This window comes from Pistacia vera, unplaced genomic scaffold, assembly GCF_008641045.1.
Source record: "Pistacia vera cultivar Batoury unplaced genomic scaffold, PisVer_v2 Contig223, whole genome shotgun sequence".
Classification (NCBI taxonomy): Eukaryota; Viridiplantae; Streptophyta; class Magnoliopsida; order Sapindales; family Anacardiaceae; genus Pistacia; species Pistacia vera.
In genome coordinates, this window is record NW_022196028.1 from 2,756,743 (window position 1) to 2,776,525 (window position 19,783).

Consider the following 19,783-nt stretch of genomic DNA (forward strand, 5'->3'; position numbering starts at 1 on the left):
AAAAATTATCTGTGTGGTACTTGATGAATTTTATTATATGTCATGCAAACGTGAACAGTTACCTTTTTCTTTAAGATTAAGTGGTGATATGAGGAGCTTTCAGGATTAGAGAATGATCCTGGCTTGAACTTCTGTCTGAGCATGTTAAAAGTTTATAATTTCATGGAAATACACTGCATTTTAACGTTTCATTATGCTTTGTGTCTAAAAGTAGAGCGACCTTATTAGTTGAAACAAGTTATTTAGTTGAGCATGCACTAGTCGTTAGTTGGACCGAATCTCAAAGTGATATCAGCTGAATTGCAGAAGCGGACACCATAATCTGAATTGGGCTCAAGTCATATTGGACATATCCATAAAATTACGCTAGCATATATTTTCTTTTTTCGAGTTGAAACAATGCCTAGCATCAAACCGTACAAGTAAAGAAGAGGATGCCTTAATGGACCGAGTGTTTCTTGTCTGCGACAAGGGTGGACAGCTTCTCAAATTTAAGATTTCGAGATGCTTTATCAACATTGCTGTACATGTACGTATCTGTTTGATTTTATGTTTAACACAAGTAATTGAGAGAGGAAATGCCGATTCAATCACCGAAAGTTTTAACTTGAGAACAAGAATATCAGGTTCATTTGAGTAAGCAGGACAGGATATAAAAACATGGGATATTGACCCCTTGTTTGGAACCACAAACACAGGTATTGTTTTTATTTATATTTATTTTGGGTGGTTGATATGATTATTGATAGCATATGGTGAGATGGTCCCATGTGATTTGCATGTTCGCCGCTTGCAGGGCAAAGGAACAAGGTAGAAGAGGAGGGGTCCTCACGTGCCCTCTTCCTAATTCAGAAAAGAACCGAACTCCAAAGTAGCAAAGAGGTGATGGAGGTTGGAGGTGCATTACTAAAATAAGTTTCTGTCCAAATAAATGTCCATTTTGCTTTGGTACTCTTTCTGAAACTTTCATCGCACTTTTACCCTTGTCATTGAAATTCTCCATCATGTCTTTTTACCTTACATACCTTGCAAAAGCAAGATTCTACCTCTCATTTGCTTTTATGCTATACCCTTTTCATCATTTTGTCATCTCAAATAATGCCAAACTATGATGCCAACCGTAAGCTCTCTCTCTCCCCCTCTGCTTTTTAATACGATCTTTGTGTTTGATTTGGGAATTCAGATTATACCCATTTTCAATTGCATTTGAACAAATTAGTGTAATTTTTGGTTTGGGTTTTTCCTTTCCTAGCTCCCTTAAGTGTATGATTTTTAGGTGTCTATTTCACCTAATCCCCACCAAAGTGATCCATTTTTATGGCACGATGAAGAAAATGAAACCCATAATAAGGTGATTTGTCATCATTTTATGGCCTTAGTCAATTGATGATAAAAGGGCAGTTTTCTTCTAGATAGAAAAAAAGGATCAAGTTGGGTTACGATGAAGAGGTGGGACAAACACAAGACACTTTACAAGTGGATGCAATGAAAGACTTGGCCATTGCCCGTTTACCAAATCTCTTGATATGGGATTTGGTGAACGTCCACTTTGAAGTTGAATAGAATGATATTCAACCTCGTCACGTGTTATTGTGTTTCACTGTCTGCCATTTTTCTTCACCATTCATTTAGGAGGAAACCACCTCACCAACACCTTCAAAAGAGCCCCTCTTTCTTAGCAAAACAATTCAATGTGGTATACCATTTCATTTCCACTTTCTTTGTTTGCACAAATCCGTCATGGGAACTTTGATTTTTCAAAGATATTCAACGATCTTCTTTTGTTTTATTTACCCTTTTATTTTTTCCGCAATGTAATTAAGCAAAATATGCACATGCAGAGATGGCATTGAATTATACATATACATTGATCACTCCACTCTTTGAAAGAGTAGGGTGTCAATGTGATAATTGATAGTTTCATGATCACAATATGCAGTGTAGTAAAAACTCTTAGCAACTGTGAGAAATGTCTGCTTAATATCCGAGTCGATGTCATCTGAAGACTGTTGGAGCACTATCTGCACAAGTTCTTGCATATCGGACTCTATTTGGAGGCTTGCGATGCCAACACTGTCAGCATTGTCATTTACCTGAAAAAAAAAAAAAAAAAAAAAATCCAAGATTAATCAAGAAATTTTATGCCCCAAGGAAATTAAAAACTAGAATTGGATTTTTTTCTTGATGAGTCTGACATTACTGACCTTTTGGTTTTGGAAATGAGCAAGTTTATGGCAAATTGTGTTGGTGAGGTGGGAGAGTCTCAAGTATTGAGGATGAGACAAGAGCTCCTCCGAGATCCAACGGCCAGAAGTTAAATTAATTGTTTGTATAATTAACTCTGCTTCTCCTTGGTGCCTATTTCCTTCTGCTTCCCACTTCATCAGCCATTTGTCCCACTGCATATTGTGTCGGAGAAACCAAACAAAACAAAACAAAACCCCATTAACTCAATTCTTTGGATTCATTCGTTTCTTTGGTTATCGGCAAAAATTGGTTTCTGTTACTCTTTCCAAGGAAATTAAGTTGGTCTTCTCTTAATTAAAGCTTTAATTTTGCACATGTTTAATTAAAAAATATACTTACAGCTAGTCGTAAATGGTGGCTATTGTCTCGTCCTTGTGTTACCAATGCGTCTAGTGAAATTTGGTTCAGCGTTCCAAGCAATGCCCTAATAAATCCCTGTCTTATTTTGTCTGATTCCAACCTTCTGTAACACAAATCACATGCAATATTAATTTTAAACCTATTTAATAATAATAAAAGAATTAAAAAGAGCTACGTATGTAAATACATATATATACCTTCCATTAATATTGATGTAGTCTTGTGCATTGATATAGTGTCTGAACTGATTCACAAAGGCTCTTCTCAGCTTACCGGAATCATTCCGGTTGTCGAAATAAGATGTGATTGTCTCCACCAGAATGGCGGTCTTCGCCCAAGCCATTCTCTTTTGCCACCTTTCTGGTTCAAATATACTAGCTGATGCCACAAAATATGCTAACAGAAGGCGTCCGACGCTGATTCCAAATCTCTCAAGTTTACACTCAGAGTACCACCTGAAAATATATTAGTTTATGAGTTCATATCATTAGAAAAATTATGTAAATATACACAATTAATCAAATGAATCACTCACTTTTTCATGGAGTCCCATTCGCTCAGATGTATAGCTTGGCAATTGTTGTAGTCTAATTTCGCAAGTTCAAGATAAATCTCATTGTTTACGCAGGGCATCCTGGGGTTAAAAATTAAATTAATATAATATAATACAAAGTTTTCTGGAAACTTTGATCTTAATTGTGTTCTCGAACACGTGAGTCGGGAAGACTTGCATGCAGATAATTAAAATTAAAATTTAAATGAATTATTACTAACAGACATGTCTAAATACAACAATGATAATTGATAAAGATGGAAGCCTGCTAAGCTTTGTATTGTAGCAAACACTGAATAGCTTTAATCAGGTCGTGGATTGAGTTGACTGGACGTATCTGGAACTGGGGTTCGTCAAATACAAAGATTCTTGTTTGAAAATTCATATAAATGCATTTAAAAAAGCACAAACAAACGATCAATTCGTATACCTGTAAAGGGTTTTGCCAATCCAAATGTCGTCTTCGCCGCCATATTGTTCTATGTATAGTCTCGTTTCGATTCTAGGCAAACTTGCGTACCATGGAAGCTCCAAAGCGAAACCCACCTGTCAAAATCACCACTTTCTTAATTCATCTGTCATTTTCCTGTATAGTTTATTATTTACGCTGGTGACTCATCAGATGCCAATGGCGATTTGCTTCCAGCCAAAATAGCTGTTCTAATTAAGGCTTTTTGAGTAATTTTTCGTGTAGTTGTAATTTCATTTCACTTTTTTGGATGTTCTGTCAGTGGCCACTCCCCAATATTAAAGCTCAACATCAAATATTAACAGTGATGAATACAGTTGTTTATGAATAATCAGATTTTTTTAATGAGATTGGTTAGATAATCCAGCTCCACTTTGTGCCAACAGTGAAAAGATATTAAATGTTTGAAGAACTTTTTTGGTCATACCTCGCCGGGTAAGTCTTTCGTTATGATCCATTTATCCAGAAGCCCGTTGGCAGCTTGTTTTTCTCTTAAAAACTTTGCTGAAAACTGCTTGGCATTGTCCAGGATTTTCTCTCCGGGGAACAGAGTTTGAGAAGCTCTATACAGGTTGTATATTCCGGTTACCGCCTGATTCGATTGCCCGGCGAAGCAGAAGAACTCGCCGCCTTTCTCAAAATGCTGAAACACGTCTGTGATACACATCGAAAAAGGAAGATCACGAAAATTCAAATATGCAGAAGAAAAATCATACAATTTTAGGGATTGATTTTTTTTCTGAACTTACCTGCAGAAACGTCAAAACCATGTAATCTTAATAGCCTAAATCCCATGGCTGTGTCATCAATGTCATGAACCCGAGTATTTCTTGCCCAGCAAATACCTTCTTCAGTCCAATATCTGAAATTTAATTAATTAATAACACTTTTAATAATCTTATTATTACTGTGATTAATAAATTATGTAGTTGGTTATTTTATTATTTATTATATATCATACCTGTAAACATACTCCATAGATTGAGTAATCTCCGGCTGGAAAAATCTTGAAATTCCGAGGCGCTGCAAGCGATCCACCGCCCATAGACGTTGGAACATGTCAACCGGATACACATTCGGGACTAAATCAAAATACATTGATACAAAATTAGAAAAAAAAAAACTAAGTGAAAATGGGAGTTTTTAGTAAAATTAAATTAAAGGAGGTTAATTTGTATACATGTACCTCCACCATTGAATCTTTGGACAGTTCTTTTTAAATATTTCAAGCATTTATCATCCTTAGTTTGCATGAGCGCATAGGCAGTGGAGGATGGAGAGAACAAGAAGGAGCCATCTTGGCACTGTAATTTCAGAAGCTTATTCCAATCGAGGTCTGGCATTCCTTCCAAACTGTGGAGTAATGTTGTGGGCATATTGTGCATTATGTCTCTTGGTATCCTATCCCACACGCATAATTATTACATTAGATCCACGTTATCAGATAACAAAAGGGGCCTAGCTATTTCTTTAAAGATAAGGTCACTTTTTTTCTCCATTTTAATAATGTCTTACAATAAAAATTGAATAGTAATAATAATAAAAGTAACCAACATAATTATGATGGAAGCTTGAGAGTTCTCAATGAAATCTAACCTTGTGAGCTTTAAATTTCTCTTTGTATAGATCTTTTGCAGCACTGCTGAATTACCTGGCACTTCAATCTCTAAACTGCGGGCTATCTCTAGAAGAGAAGGGAAAGCAACTTCAAATCCGATTGGCATGTGCTCATCATTCTCATTTTCAATCTTCGATATGTTTTCATTAAAAAATCTCATTCCTAGTATCATGACAAAAGGTAAAAATTTAGAATATTACTATACTTAGAGACTAAGCTAATCTAAGTTAATTTTTTTTTCTTTCTTAATTTCAATACCTTTCTCACACTTATCCTCATGGATATTCCATGATTTTAGTGCTACAACACAGGCTAATGTGTTGATCAACCGATCATGTGCTGAAAATATTTTATCGTCGCCCCACGAGCCATCGGGAAGTTGATTTTTGGCGATCCATTGAAGGCTACATGGGAATTGAGGAGCTCTACTGCCATTGACATCTTCAACAAGAGCAACCCATGCTGTGTCATAAGCCGAAATGGTTATTTCTCCATCATCCATGGAGTCCAACATCGATCTAATGGTATGGACGCATTCCTTGATCTCATTTGGTAAAGAAACCTATATATTTAATTAAACAAATCACATCATAACTACCATAAAGTTCCATTTCCTTTTATTGCATATCTTATATCACAAAAAAAGTTAAAAAAGTAAGAAAGGAAAAAAAAATAAAAGTCTTTTTTGTTGAAAGAACCTCAAGATCTTCCTCTTCTATGTCATCTTCCACAATCTCTGGCCACTTTATCACTTGAAGACTAGTCTGAAACACGTCCGCATAATCTGTATGCAAATTTTGATAATTAACATTATTTGTACGTACATGAGTATGTATAAGTGTATGGATCCAATATTTATTTAAAAAAAATATAAAATCAAAACTATCATCGTACCTTGGATTCGAGGTCTTGATAGAGCACTGCTACTACTGCATCTTGGAATAATATCAAAGATAACTCGTTTGTCTTTGGCCCCAAACGGCCAAACACCTGTAAGAAGAAGATAAAATTCAAATTAATTTATTTTTCTTGGCTGGTAATTAAAAATTGACATATAATTTAAAAAGCAAAACAGGTTAATGGAAAACACAAAGAATACAAACATGGCCTGCTTGTTTGGGAAATATACGATGCTGCTATCAAGTAATACCAATGGCTTTTTCAACAGTAGTACAAAATATAAAAGTAGAAACCAAAAAGCATTAAGAAAAAGGATTTCTTTTTCTTTTTCACTGGAAATTAAAAATGAACACATTTTTAAACTCACTGAAAGTGGCCACCTTAGAACTTAATGGAACATATCTTAATCTATATTTATAAGAATTCTAATTACTTCTAATTTCTTTTTCAAATGTGTTTTCTCAAACCTCAAACCAAATGTTTCAGAAAAAAGATCTGATTAACAGACATGACATTCTGGATAATTATCAAGTTGAAATGAGAAAAAGAAAAAGATTAGCAAATAGTTACTGTTTTGCTTCTGGTTCAATCAGCGAATTGCTGACATATGAGGCCTCTGTTTATATGCATATTGAAACGGATTCCAAAGAGAAAAGTAAAGAAATATAAAAGTAAGAAAAGGTAGAGAAACTTACTAGAGAAAAAGAGAAATCGCTGATGGTGATTATTATGATAATTGTTGGAGAAAGAAGAAGAAGATCGTGGGGTGCCGGGAACCACAACAGGAGAGAGAGCAAAGGTGGAATGAGAAGACATGATGTATTTTGTTTTGCAGTGAAGAAGAAGATAGCCAAAAGACTTAAGTATTTAAAAGAGAAGAGAGGGAAGCAACCGGACAGAATCGACTTCCCAAGAGATTCCCGCTATTAGCTGCATGGGATCATCCAAAACTATGGAATTGAGGTCCTGTCCTTTTCCTTCTTCTCTTCTCTTCTATTTCTCTCTCTCTCTCTCTCTCTCTCTCTCTCTCTCTCTCTCTCTCTCTTTTTTCTTTGAACTTTTTATTTTTCAAGGTTTTATCTCAGCTAGTGGTGAGCAATGATGCCTTTGATACTGTTACTCAATTTTTGTTCCTGCTATTTATATGGGACTTATCATAATATCATCTGAAACCCATGACAACAACCTTGGCTGTGATATTAAAATATTAAATGTTATTCCTTTTTTGTTATAAAATCTACAGATATATATGTTTTATAGGGAGAATGGCAAGACTACCCTTGAGGTTTGTAGATTTATTATATATTTCAAATGACAACTTTTGCACGTTTTACAAATAGACCCTCATAATTTGAAAATTGTATCATAGATACCCTTTTGTCCTAACTCAGTTATGTTGTCATTTGTGGGAGATGGGTGAAATAATAACTTTGGTCTTATAAAAATGTGTTTTATTAACCTAACGACAATATAACGAAGTTAGAGCCAAGGGGTATCTATGATAAAGTTTTTAAACTTTGAGGGCTAATTTATAAAAATGTATAATTAGCAATTAACATTCTCCCATTATTTATAATAATATATAAATAGCAATTAACATTCTCCCATTATCTATAATAATATATAAATAGCAATTAAGCCAGAGAATCATTTTAAGAAGTCATTAATTTTCATTTTTTTAAATATTTGCAAATGTCTGCGTTTACAATAAAAATTTTTAAGTGATAATTGGTAATGTAATTCAATATCTATGCTGTCTTTAATCTTATCATAAGAATATCAAAAACCTTGCATGGTTGACAGACTTCCATATTTAGTGGCCACCTAGTTAAGTAAGTAATTAATTAATTAAAACCTTTAATTAATTTCTTAAATACAGAGAATCTGGTAAAAGAACTATAAATATGCTTGTTAATAAAACCTTTGGATCATTATAGAAAGCCTAGCCCATCATCTGATTCGTGCCTTTCTATAAATAGGCTTGTTAATAAAATCTTAGCTTCATTTGGTACACTCTTTTAAATGTTATTCTGGTTTTTTTAATAAAGTTAAAACCCAAAAATATATTTATTTCAATATTCTCAAAATTCTATTCTACTTTATTCATCTCACAAAATATTAATAATTACATTTCTCGTAAACATAATTTAATTTTACTTTTTTCAAAATATTATTCTAAAAAGTATCATAATAATGAACCAAACCGACTCTAAATATTTGCATTTTGGTTGTGAAATCTTAATTAATGTACGTGCTTAATTTAACCTACTATTAAATTAATCACGTACATTTTGACTCTACTCAAATAATTTATTAATTTAATAAGATTAATTAAAATGTCAAATTTTGATCAAAATGTGACATTTTTAATTAGTCTTATTAATAAATGTATCACCACATATTTCTCTTCAATAAATGATTGTTATTAATTGGTGAGTTTTAATGTGTTGGTCCAATATTTGACTCTTTATATAATGAAAATATAAATTACGCCGCAATTCCTATATATATATAATATATATATATATATAGATATATATATATATATATTATATATATATCTATATATATATATATATCACTTAATATTAATCATTGGTGTTAGGACAGACCCCTGAATTTTATGTAAGAAGAGACACTTAAGTTATATACATATATATATAAGAAGAGACACTTAAGTTATATATATATATATATGAACTTAATATTAATCATTGGTGTTAGGACAGACCCCTGAATTTATGTAATAAGAGACGCTTGAGTTAATGATTTCAAGCAATGTTACAGGTACTACAATTATTTCATTATCAATGAGATAAAAATATAAGCTAAATTTTATGTGTTGATATAGTAATCTGCACCAATTAGAGTGATCTAATGGGCCTTGATGGGATCAGAATTAGTGTGTGTGAGATTACGGATAACTAACAGTGGATGAATAATAAATGCAATAAAGTAAATGGCAAAGAGATTTTTAAAGTGGGCCGGCAAGTTAGAACTTGAACGTATGTTCACTGTTATCTTATTGCTTTTGAGAACTTACAAAGAATAGTATAATTTCTAGAAAAAATTGCTTAAAACAATTGCCCAGCCCCCCCTAAAAGCAAGTTATGATGGGTTTATATAACACTCATTTACATGATAGAGTTGAGATAATATTCAAATACGGAGAATTAAGAAGTTGCATGATCTTCGGCTACCTTAGTTGGAGTCTAAGTCAATCTGAATATCTTTCTTCCAAATTGAGTCAATCTAAATATCTTCTCTCTTAATAGGGAATTATCCCCTTTAGATTGACTACACAACAATAGCCCTCTAGTTTTTGGAGTGCGTAATCGCGCTTAAAAAACTCATGTCTTTGATCTGGATGGCTGTCGCATTATAGGTTACAGTCTCAAACTGAAGAACTTGAGTTATGCCTGGCGCGATCTAAGAGATCTGAGAGATTTTGAACATGTGATCTCAAGCGAATGAGCGAGCTTATGAGCTTAATCAGGGAGCATTAAGAGCTCAATCTGAGAACATAAAAAGCTCGATCAGAGAGCATAAAGAGCTCAATCTGAGAGTCCAAAGAGTTCGATTGGAAAGCGCAGAGAACTTGATTTGAGAGCATAGTTTGATCAGAAAGCATGAAGAACTTGATCTGAGAGTATAGCTCGATCAGAAAGCATGGAAAGTTTGATCTGAAAGCATTGCTCGATCAGAAAGCATGGAAAGCTTGATCTGAGAGCATAGTTTGATCAGAAAGCATGAAAAACTTGATCTGAGAGCATAGATCGATCAGAAAGCAAGAAGAGCTTGATCTGAGAGCATAGTTCGATTAGAAAGCATGAAGAGCTTGATCTGAGAGTATTGCTCGATCAGAAAGCATGGAGAGCTTGAACTGAGAGCATTGCTCATCATAAAGCATGGAGAGCTTGATCTAAGAGCATTGCTCGATCAGAAAACATGGAGAGCTTGATTTGAGAGCATAGGGTTAGTGATTTGAGCGCTCAGAAGCGCGATCTGGATGCTCGGAAGCACAATCTGTATGCTCAGTAGCACGATCTGGCCGCTCGAAAGAGCGATCTGAATGATCTAAACACGTGATCTTAATGATCTTGAACGTGTGTTCTCATTGATCTTGAACGTGTGATCTCAACGATCTTGAACGCATGCCCTCAATGACCTTGAACGCTCAATCTCAACGATCTCGAATGTGTGATCTGAGCACTCTGGGAGCTAGAGAGCTATTTTGAGAGCTCGATAGCTCGATATCTTGGGAGTTATAGAGCTAGCTTGAGAGCTAGAGATCTAACTTGAGAGCTCGATAGCTTGGGAGCTCGAGAGCTTGAGAGCTTAAGAGTTAGAGAGCCAGCGAGATCTTTCTAATCCAAGAGATTTGAGCGATCTGGCCATGCGATCTGAAGTTGAAGATCATAGTGATCTGAGCGATTTGGCCACGCTATCTGAGAGCTTTGATTTGGAATATGCTTCAGTATTTTGACAATAACTTGAGCTATAGATCTCATATTTGGATGATTTTTAGACCATCAGAAAGCTAACTCGAAGGGCTACAATTCTTGTGTTTACCGCTTAGCCAAATTCAGACTTTATCCTACTCAGATTTTCACATTTGATAACGTGATTCTAGAAAAAAAAAGCTGGGATTTACTGAAGATGTTGAGACTTGCTAGAAAAACATGGAGAGCTGATGTGAATCAGACCCTCCTTCTAATGGCAAAATGTTGATACAAAAATCTGTACCAACTAGAGTGATTTAATCGACCTTGATGGGATCAGAACTGGTATGTATGTGATTACGGATAACTAGCAGTGGATGAATAATAAGTGCAATAAAGTAAATGACAAATAGATTTTTAAAGTGGTTCAACAAGTTAAAACTTGAGCCTATGTCCACTGTTATCTTATTGCTTTTGAGAGCTTACAAAGAACAGTATAATTCTTAATAAAATTTGCTTAAAACAATTACATAGCCCCCCTAAAAATAAGTTATGATGAGTTTATATAATACATATTTACATAATAGAGTTATGAGGGTCCCCATAGTATTAAATTAATCACGTACATTTTGACTCTACTCAAATAATTTATTAATTTAATAAGATTAATTAAAATGTCAAATTTTGATCAAAATGTGACATTTTTAATTAATCTTATTAATAAATGTATCACCACATATTTCTCTTCAATAAATTATTGTTATTAATTGGTGAGTTTTAATGTGTTAGTCCAATATTTGACTCTTTATATAATAAAAATATAAATTACGCCGCAATTCCTATATATATATATATCAACTTAATATTAATCATTGGTGTTAGGAAAGACCCCTGAATTTATGTAAGAGGAGACACTTAAGTTATTGATTTCAAACAATGTTACATGTACTACAATTATTTCATTATCAATGAGATAAAAATATAATCTAAATTTTATGTGTTGATACAAAAATCAGTACCAACTAGAGTGATCTGATGGACCTTGATGGGATCAGAACTGGTGTGTGCGTGATTATGGATCACCAGCAATGGATGAATAATAAATACAATAAAGTAAATGGCAAAGAGATTTTTAAAGTGGGTCGGCAAGTTAGAACTTGAACTTATGTCTACTGTTATTTTATTACTTTTGAGAGCTTACAAAGAACAGTATAATTCCTAAGAAAATTTGCTTTGAACAATTGCCCAACCCCCCTAAAAACAAGTTATGATGGGTTTATATAGCATTAATTTACATGATAGAGTTGAGATAAGATTCAAATACGTAGAATTAGGAAGTTGCATGATCTTCAGCTACCTTAGTTGGAGTCTAAGTCAATTTAAATAACTTCCTTTCAAATTGAGCCAATCTAAATATCTTCTCTCCTAATAGGGAATTATCCTCTCCAGATTGACTGCACAACAATAGCCCTCTAGTTTTTGGAGTGCGTAATCGCGCTTCAAAAACTCATGTCTTTGATCTGGATGGCTGTCGCACTATAGGTTACAGTCTCAAACTAAAGAACTTGAGTTATGCTTGGTGTGATCTAAGAGATCTTGAACATGTGATCTCAAGCGAATGAGAGAGCTTATGAGCTTAATCAGGGAGCATAAAGAGCACAATCTAAGAACATAAAGAGCACAATCAGAGAGCATAAAGATCTCAATCTGAGAGTGCGAGGAGTTCGATTAGAAAGCGCGGAGAGCTTGATCTGAGAGCATAGCTCGATCAAAAAGCATGAAGAGCTTGATCTGAGAGTATAGCTCAATCAAAAAGCATGGAAAACTTGATCTGAGAGTAAGGGTGTTATCGAGTCGAGTCGAGCCGAGCCGAGTTTTAGCTTAACGAGCTCTGCTCGTGAAAGAGAAGGACTAAACGAGCCGAGCCAAGCCATAAATTATGACTCGACTCAGCTCGATAATAGTTTTAACATATTTCGAGCCGGCTTGCGAGCCAACTCCAAATAATTCTGTTTTTTTTTTAATTCAATTAAAAAAAAAAAATTATGGGCAGCAACTGCGCGCCTGATTGTCTGCTAGCTTTTAATTCAGTTTTTTTTTTTAATTCATTTTTTTTAAGATCCGACGAAGAATATGTCTGCCATGGCCGATGATGATTCTTCAACTTGGTTAGGATTCACAGTAACTCCCATACTTATTTTAATGGTGTGGTGTGGGCCGTGTGGCCAAATCAAATAAAAAGCAAACAACTTTAACTTGTTTTTGCTTTTTTGGAAGCTCGAGAGCTCGAGAGCTTAAGAGTTAGAGAGCCAGTGAGATCTTTCTAATTTGAGAGATCTGAGCGATTTGGCCATGCAATCTGAAGCTGAAGATCATAGTGATCTAAGCGCGTGATCTGAGCAATCTGGCCACGCGATCTAAGAGCTCTGATTTGGAATAAGCTTCAGTATTTTGACAATAACTTGAGCTATAGACCTTAGATTTGGATGATTCTTATACCATCGGAAAGCTAACTCGAAGGGTTACAATTCTTGTGTTTACCGCTTAGCCAAATTCAAACTTTATCCTGCTCAGATTTTCACATTTGATAACATGATTCTAGAAAAAGAAGCTGGGATTTGCTAAAGAAGTTGAGACTTGCTGGAAAAACATGGAGAGCTTATGTGAATCAAACCCTCATTCTAATGCCAAAATGTTGATACAGAAATCTGTACCAACTAGAGTGATCTGATTGACCTTGATGAGATCAGAATTAGAGTGATCTGATCGACCTTGACAGGATCATAATTAGTGTGTGTGTGATTACAGATAACTAGCAGTGGATGAATAATAAATGCAATAAAGTAAATGACAAAAAGATTTTTTAAGTGGTTTAGCAAGTTAGAACTTGAGCTTATGTCTACTGTTATCTTATTGCTTTTGAGAGTTTATAAAGAACGGTATAATTCATAGAAAAATTTGCTTAAAATAATTGCTTAACCCCCCCGCCGAAAACAAGTTATGATGAGTTTATATATCACCCATTTATATAATAGAATTGAGATAAGATTTAAATAGTTAAATTAGGAGGTTGTATGGTTTTATATATATAACTGTTGTATAACTCTTGTCGACAACAATAATTATTGTGAGATAGACCGAAGTCATACGACTCTAATGGCATCAGTGGTAAAAGTGATGAGCAAACACTTATTAAGCCACACGCAAGCTAATTTATTTTCAATTTAAAGTTATTAAATTATATTAATAGACAATAGTTTACATAACTCATGACCGAGTTTGTATAAAAAAATGTGTATATATGGTGGTATTATTCTTATATGTGTAATATGTATGGAAATTTGAATTTTTTTTTTTATTTTTTTTTCATTTAGGTGAAGACCCCAAGTACAACTGGGTTAATTTGTGCCAGCAATAACCCATAAGACAATAACATGTTTTGAGTCTTCTTCTACTTTCAATTTACTCATCTCCGCCACCTTTGCTTTGTTATTGCCAGGCAAATCGGAGCATCACTCAGGGACGGAGCCACTAAGGGCTGAGTGGGTTCATATTGAAGCATATATATATATATATATAGCAAAATCTCTATGGTTGTTGACCTGTAATTTCATAGCGAACTTGAGATGAAATTTATTTCGAATTACAGGACATCAATATCAAAAATATTTTAGCAGATTTTTAGATAATGAAAGGGCAAACCTAAGTGGCCCATCATATATTTCAAATTTTTTGTCAAATTTGGTGGATAATATTAAGATATGACCTTTTTTGATTGAACCTGTTGGGCGGTTTGTTAACACTTTTTTTTTTTCTCTATTATTGGGAAATTAATTAAAGTGACCTCAATGTGTCCTTTGAATCCACTTAGTTAATCTCTACTCCAAGTTTAGATCCATAAAAAGGTTTACTAAATGACTGATTGATTTGCCACTCGTATTCAAGTCTCAATCATCAACCTTATTTTATGTATTTTTAAGCCCAGAGGAAGGCCCTGGAACTCAATTTTATATTACTAGTTTCAGCATAAAGATCATTAAGAAAGATTGATTAAAATTAATTATGACTGCACAAATCTCACTGCCTGCAGCCTGTTGGTGGAATAGAATAGTCAAAGATGCTATTTGTTACAAAAATCAAACTAAGCTACTGTGAAAATGTCATTACGTACAGTAGAATTCATGCAATTGTCTAATCAATTTGAAGAAGTCCCACCAATTGATAAGAGGCAATGACTGGTTTAATCACCGATCCTTCAATTCATGTCCAATTATGCTTGCTAACATTATTTGCTCTGTCAAATTGGATTTTGAAATGCTGGACGGGACTAGAGATCCCCAAAATCAATCTGAATAATCGTAAATCTTCCAACAGTCTGTCCTTGTCGTGTTTGTAACTTGTAAGTTGAGTTAATTGCATTTACCATATGGGGTCTAGTTCTATTAATCCTTTCAATAACCGATTATATAAACATTTAGTAAATTCAAAGACATAAATCTTAATATTTTAAAGAGCAAACGGCTTTTTCTTATCTAAGATTTGCTTTAATAGCACTTTTCCATCCAAAAAATTTCAAAATACTATTTTTCAACCAAAGTTAATATTCTGTTACTACCTAAACTGATTTTGACAATAAAAATTCTCTCTATTACCACCATTTGAACCTTCAGTCTCTTCTCTATAAAATCTCTCACACACACTTGATATTTCATTAATTGTCGACTATTGTAAAATTAGGGTTTCCTGTTCTTAACTGATTTCCAACTGATTTCAATAGTGAATATTCAATTGATCACCACTATTAGATCCATCGGTCCCCACTCTACACAACTCTTCTTATTTTAGCTCTTGCTAACTCGTCGAATGCCGACTAAAACAGTGAAGTATATTTTAGGTATTAACATAATATAAACTTTGAATGAAAAAGTGGTATTTTGAAACTTTCTGGGTGAAAAAATGTCATTAAGGCAAACCTTGGGTGGAAAAAAGTCTGTTTACTCTATTTTAAATCATAGAATCTATACTAATGTACCAAAACTTCAAGGTGGACGAAGTTTCCCCTTGTTACCGCAATGCCTTAGTTGAAGCTTTCAGGGTTGGTATCAACATCAATTTTTATAAAATTTAAAGGCATATATATTCGTCAGCCTCTTCAAAATAAATATATTGAACTCTATAATAGCTTACCACTAATCTCGAAACATTGTTAAAATATCCCAAAACTCAAAGCAAAGCATATGTCATTTGAATTTACATCATTTTATTTTAGATTAATATTCTATCAAATCAAAAAGTGACGAACTGCGAAGAAAATGTTAAAGCTGATGGGTAGATCAATACCCGACACTAAATATTGGGAAGAGTTCAAAGATTTAATTTGAAAAATAAAATCATGGTTAAGCTTTGCCTCTGACAATGCCTTTTAATTTTAAAACTAACAAAACCAGTTGAGAATATTGTGTTGTGTGTGTTTTTTTCTAACAAGGAATCTCTCATCCTCTCTAGCCATGATGCCTCTACAATATATTTTCATGCATGCATGTATATATATATATATATGCGTCATCCTTTGAGTGGTTGAAAAATTTTATATTTATGTGGCTACAAAAAAAAACGTGTGTACCTTTCGATATAAACTTGAGAGATGTCATCCACTATACAGAATCAAACACGTTTGTTTGCAATATTTTTAAATAACGTGTTTATTTACAAACACATTAGGTAAAAAAATGTTTATTTATAATTAATTTCAGTTAATATTTTTAATTAAGTGAAAGTTACAATAACATGTTTTACGTGATATCTTTGAATAAAGAGTCAATGGAGTGGTTAAGTTAAAAGAGCCCTCGGTTCACTCACCTAACCTAAAATATGTTTCAGTTAACGTTGTGTTTGTTGGCAGAAAGCATATAATCTATTTGTTTCTTAAGTCCTAGATCCTTAATTAGCTTCTTCTGTTCTGCTACAAAATGTATTTGGCACTAAGTAACAGAAAACTTGATCGTGATCTTCACTAGATGTCAAAGTAAGAGTCATCCAAATAATGCAAACCGGATTTGTCTGCATTGAGTTAATGTTGTGTTCAGTCAGATGACATATTAACACCACAACAAAATGTTTATATTCTTACCTCAACGCACTCTTGTGTCGCTGACCATATGATCTCTCCTCCAAAAAAGGCGCTTCTGCAAACATTATATTGTGAATTTGTGATACAATACTCTCCTCACAATACAACACGTAGACGCATGTGTCCTATATGCCGAGACATTGGGGCGTTGGATTATTTCTATGGAGATCCAAAACCAAAATAATGGCATATTCCATCCTCAAGTCTGAACAAACCAACTTGTCATTCCACCTCTTTCTATTTCATTCTCACATAGGGCAGAGCAACAGGAGGACATATCCGCGGAGCTTGTTAAGAACCAGCATTTCTGAATCGCATCAACATAATCCCCACCCACAGGATTTCATTTACCCACCACATTAATCCCTGCGAATCACCATAGTAGACAAATGATATTATGTTATTGTGATTCAATTATACATTTATATAAGTACTTAATATCATGGTTATTAGTATCCTACGATACGTGATATGTATTTATGATACATTCGATATGTATCTTATGATACGATTCGATAGAGTCGTCAATGATACGTATAGAGAGTGTATCATAAACCTTTCGATACGTTGATATATATCCTACGATACGATACGTATCCGTTTGTATCCTAAAATATCGATACAATCGATATGACTTTATTAATTTGGGTCAAAGGTCCAAAAAAAAATTTTAGGTCGAATCCGGGTCACCCAACCTGGTTCACTAAACCTACCCAAATTTACTCATTTGCATCGAGAAAGTGAATCAGAAGATGTTTTGCCAATTTTGCATGATAATAATAACACAAGTAGAGTTTAGATATTGACATTGATCTTGGAAATGATATGAATGGATGAGAGGAAATGATAAAATTCTAATTTTATGATTAATTTTGATTGTGTAATACCATAATTTAAAGCCAATAATACCACAAAATTTGTTAATTAATCATGGGATAATATTAATTTTTAGAAAATTTTATTATTTATTAATTTTTTTGAAAAAGGCGTATCCTACGATCGATACGTGATACATGATTCGAAAAATTAGGTTTTCGATAAACAATACGATACACAATTTGATAACCATGCTTAATGTATAATATATCATGGTGTTAGTATCTTACGATATGCGATACGTATCCTATAATACTATTCGATACGGGTCACCAATGATACGTATTAGAGAATGTATCCTAAACCTTTCGATACGTTGATATGTATCATCCGATGATACATATCGTTTATATCCTTAAAAATATCGATACAAATCGATACGACTTTATTAATTTGGGCCAAAGGTCTAAAAAAAATTTCAGGTCAAATCCGGGTCACCCAACCTGGCTCATTAAAACTTGCCCAAATTTACCCATTTTGCATGGAGAAAATGAAAAGGAGATGTGTTGCCCATTTTGCATGATATAATAACACGTGGAGTTATAGATATCACATTGATTCTTAGAAATGATATGAATGGTTGAGAGGAAATGATATAGATTCTTAATTTGTGATTAATTTGATTATGTAATACCATAATTTAAAGCCAATAATACAAAAAAATTGTTAATTAATCATGGGGATGAGATAAATTTTTAGAAAATTTTTATTATTTTATTAATTTTTTTGAAAAATACGTATCCTGCGATACGAACGATACGCAATATACAATTCGAAAAATTAGTTTTGATACACGATATGATACACAATTTGACAAGCAAATACAAATTTGGGTCCAAAATAAAGTTAAAATAAAATCATAATCATACAATCCTTGATTCTCTCGGATGGGCGGGGATTCCCTTATATCCCATCCGGAGACGGGCAAGGTTTGAGGAATCTCTTGGGCCTTGGGCCGGCTCAGAGATAGGATCCTTGGCTTTGACCCAGCCCGTGCCTATCCTAGTTCTTATGTAGCCTTCCTCCATCCATCAAAACAGTTGCGTCCATGTATTTTGTATCAATGGCATGAATGCGTCCCTGACCTGGTCTATATGAATTGATGATGACGAAATTTGCATTCTGTTGGTGTAAAATAAAATAAATAATTTCTTGTATATATGAAAACACAAACGAGTATATTCACTACGATATACATTTTTCTGTCACAGTTTCACAAACACTATGTTCAAGTAACGAGAGTCTATACAATAGAAAAAACAAAAAGTTGGTTTTTTTTTTTTTTTTTTTTTTTTTTTTTTTTTTTTTTTTTATGAGATATAATGGATTTAATATAGGAGAGGATCATGGTTAACTTATTAGCTTAATTATGAGATTCTCACCATGGAAGTGCTTTCATTGAGTTGTAACTTCTCATTAGAACTTTTTCTTTACAGCTTAATTTAATGATGGAGCTGTCATCATGGAAGTGCGCATTTTTTTTTTTTTTTTTTTAATATTTTTATTGTTTTAACTGCTGCCGACTCTCAGATTATTTCCTGAGCATTCTGGGGTCTGTTTGTTTTATATTTTGGATAGTATTTTGGGAATAATATTAGATAGTTGAATAGAGAGTATTACGAGGTAAAATTTATAAGAAACCCCTTAGGTTTGCTAATTTAATAACACCCTAATATATAATTTTTTTTTTAAATGACAAAAACATCCCCACCACCGCAGTGCCAGATTTCGCCACCACCACCGGAATCTGGCAGCAAAATCGCGCGACCTCCACAGACACAGTCGGATCTGGCGGGTAGGACGTTGATATGGCATTTTGGCCAAGCAGGAACATTTGCTGTGTTGTGCCATATCTGGCCTTTTCGGCCAGATCCACCAAGGATTAGTAGGAAAATGCCAGATCTACGTCATATTTGGCCGTCAATGACTACAAAATTCACGGCTAAAGATATGACTGTCGTTGTCTGTCAACGAGGTCAAGATTTGCATTTCTAGAGAAATTTACTTTTGAGGGAGGAAGCAAGGCCAGATTGTTATAGTTTTAAATGGACTTAGTTCATACCACAATCAGGTCCAAAACCAATTAAAACCTTTACGGATCAAACTAAAAGTCCAACTTGCCTCTGTTTTTCTTTCTAGTATTTCTCCTCTCTTTTAAAGCAGGAGTGGGAATACTTGACCTATTTAG

The 19,783-nt window shown here is 33.8% G+C and overlaps 1 protein-coding gene and 1 long non-coding RNA gene across 3 annotated transcripts; one reads left to right on the forward strand and one right to left on the reverse strand.

The window, feature by feature from the left end:
- Window positions 1-311: 311 nt before the first annotated feature.
- LOC116130602 lies at window positions 312-2,353 on the forward strand. 2 transcript variants are annotated; one of them, XR_004128087.1, is made up of 3 exons: window positions 312-698; window positions 797-948; window positions 1,940-2,353. It is a non-coding gene; the product is annotated as an uncharacterized LOC116130602 (long non-coding RNA). The 2 variants fall into 2 exon arrangements; XR_004128088.1 differs by having other exon boundaries at window positions 312-529; window positions 627-698; window positions 797-2,353.
- LOC116130601 ((-)-kolavenyl diphosphate synthase TPS28, chloroplastic-like) lies at window positions 1,779-7,080 on the reverse strand. The gene is made up of 15 exons (XM_031416323.1): window positions 6,843-7,080; window positions 6,142-6,237; window positions 5,946-6,031; window positions 5,506-5,809; window positions 5,226-5,409; window positions 4,816-5,030; window positions 4,591-4,711; window positions 4,379-4,491; window positions 4,057-4,283; window positions 3,591-3,706; window positions 3,143-3,241; window positions 2,805-3,062; window positions 2,587-2,710; window positions 2,205-2,399; window positions 1,779-2,093 (listed from the first exon to the last, which is right to left on the reverse strand). Exons 1-15 carry the CDS (start codon window positions 6,961-6,963, stop codon window positions 1,872-1,874), a joined length of 2,481 nt encoding a protein of 826 aa, XP_031272183.1. The 5' UTR covers window positions 6,964-7,080; the 3' UTR covers window positions 1,779-1,871.
- Between the last annotated feature and the right edge of the window lie 12,703 nt (window positions 7,081-19,783).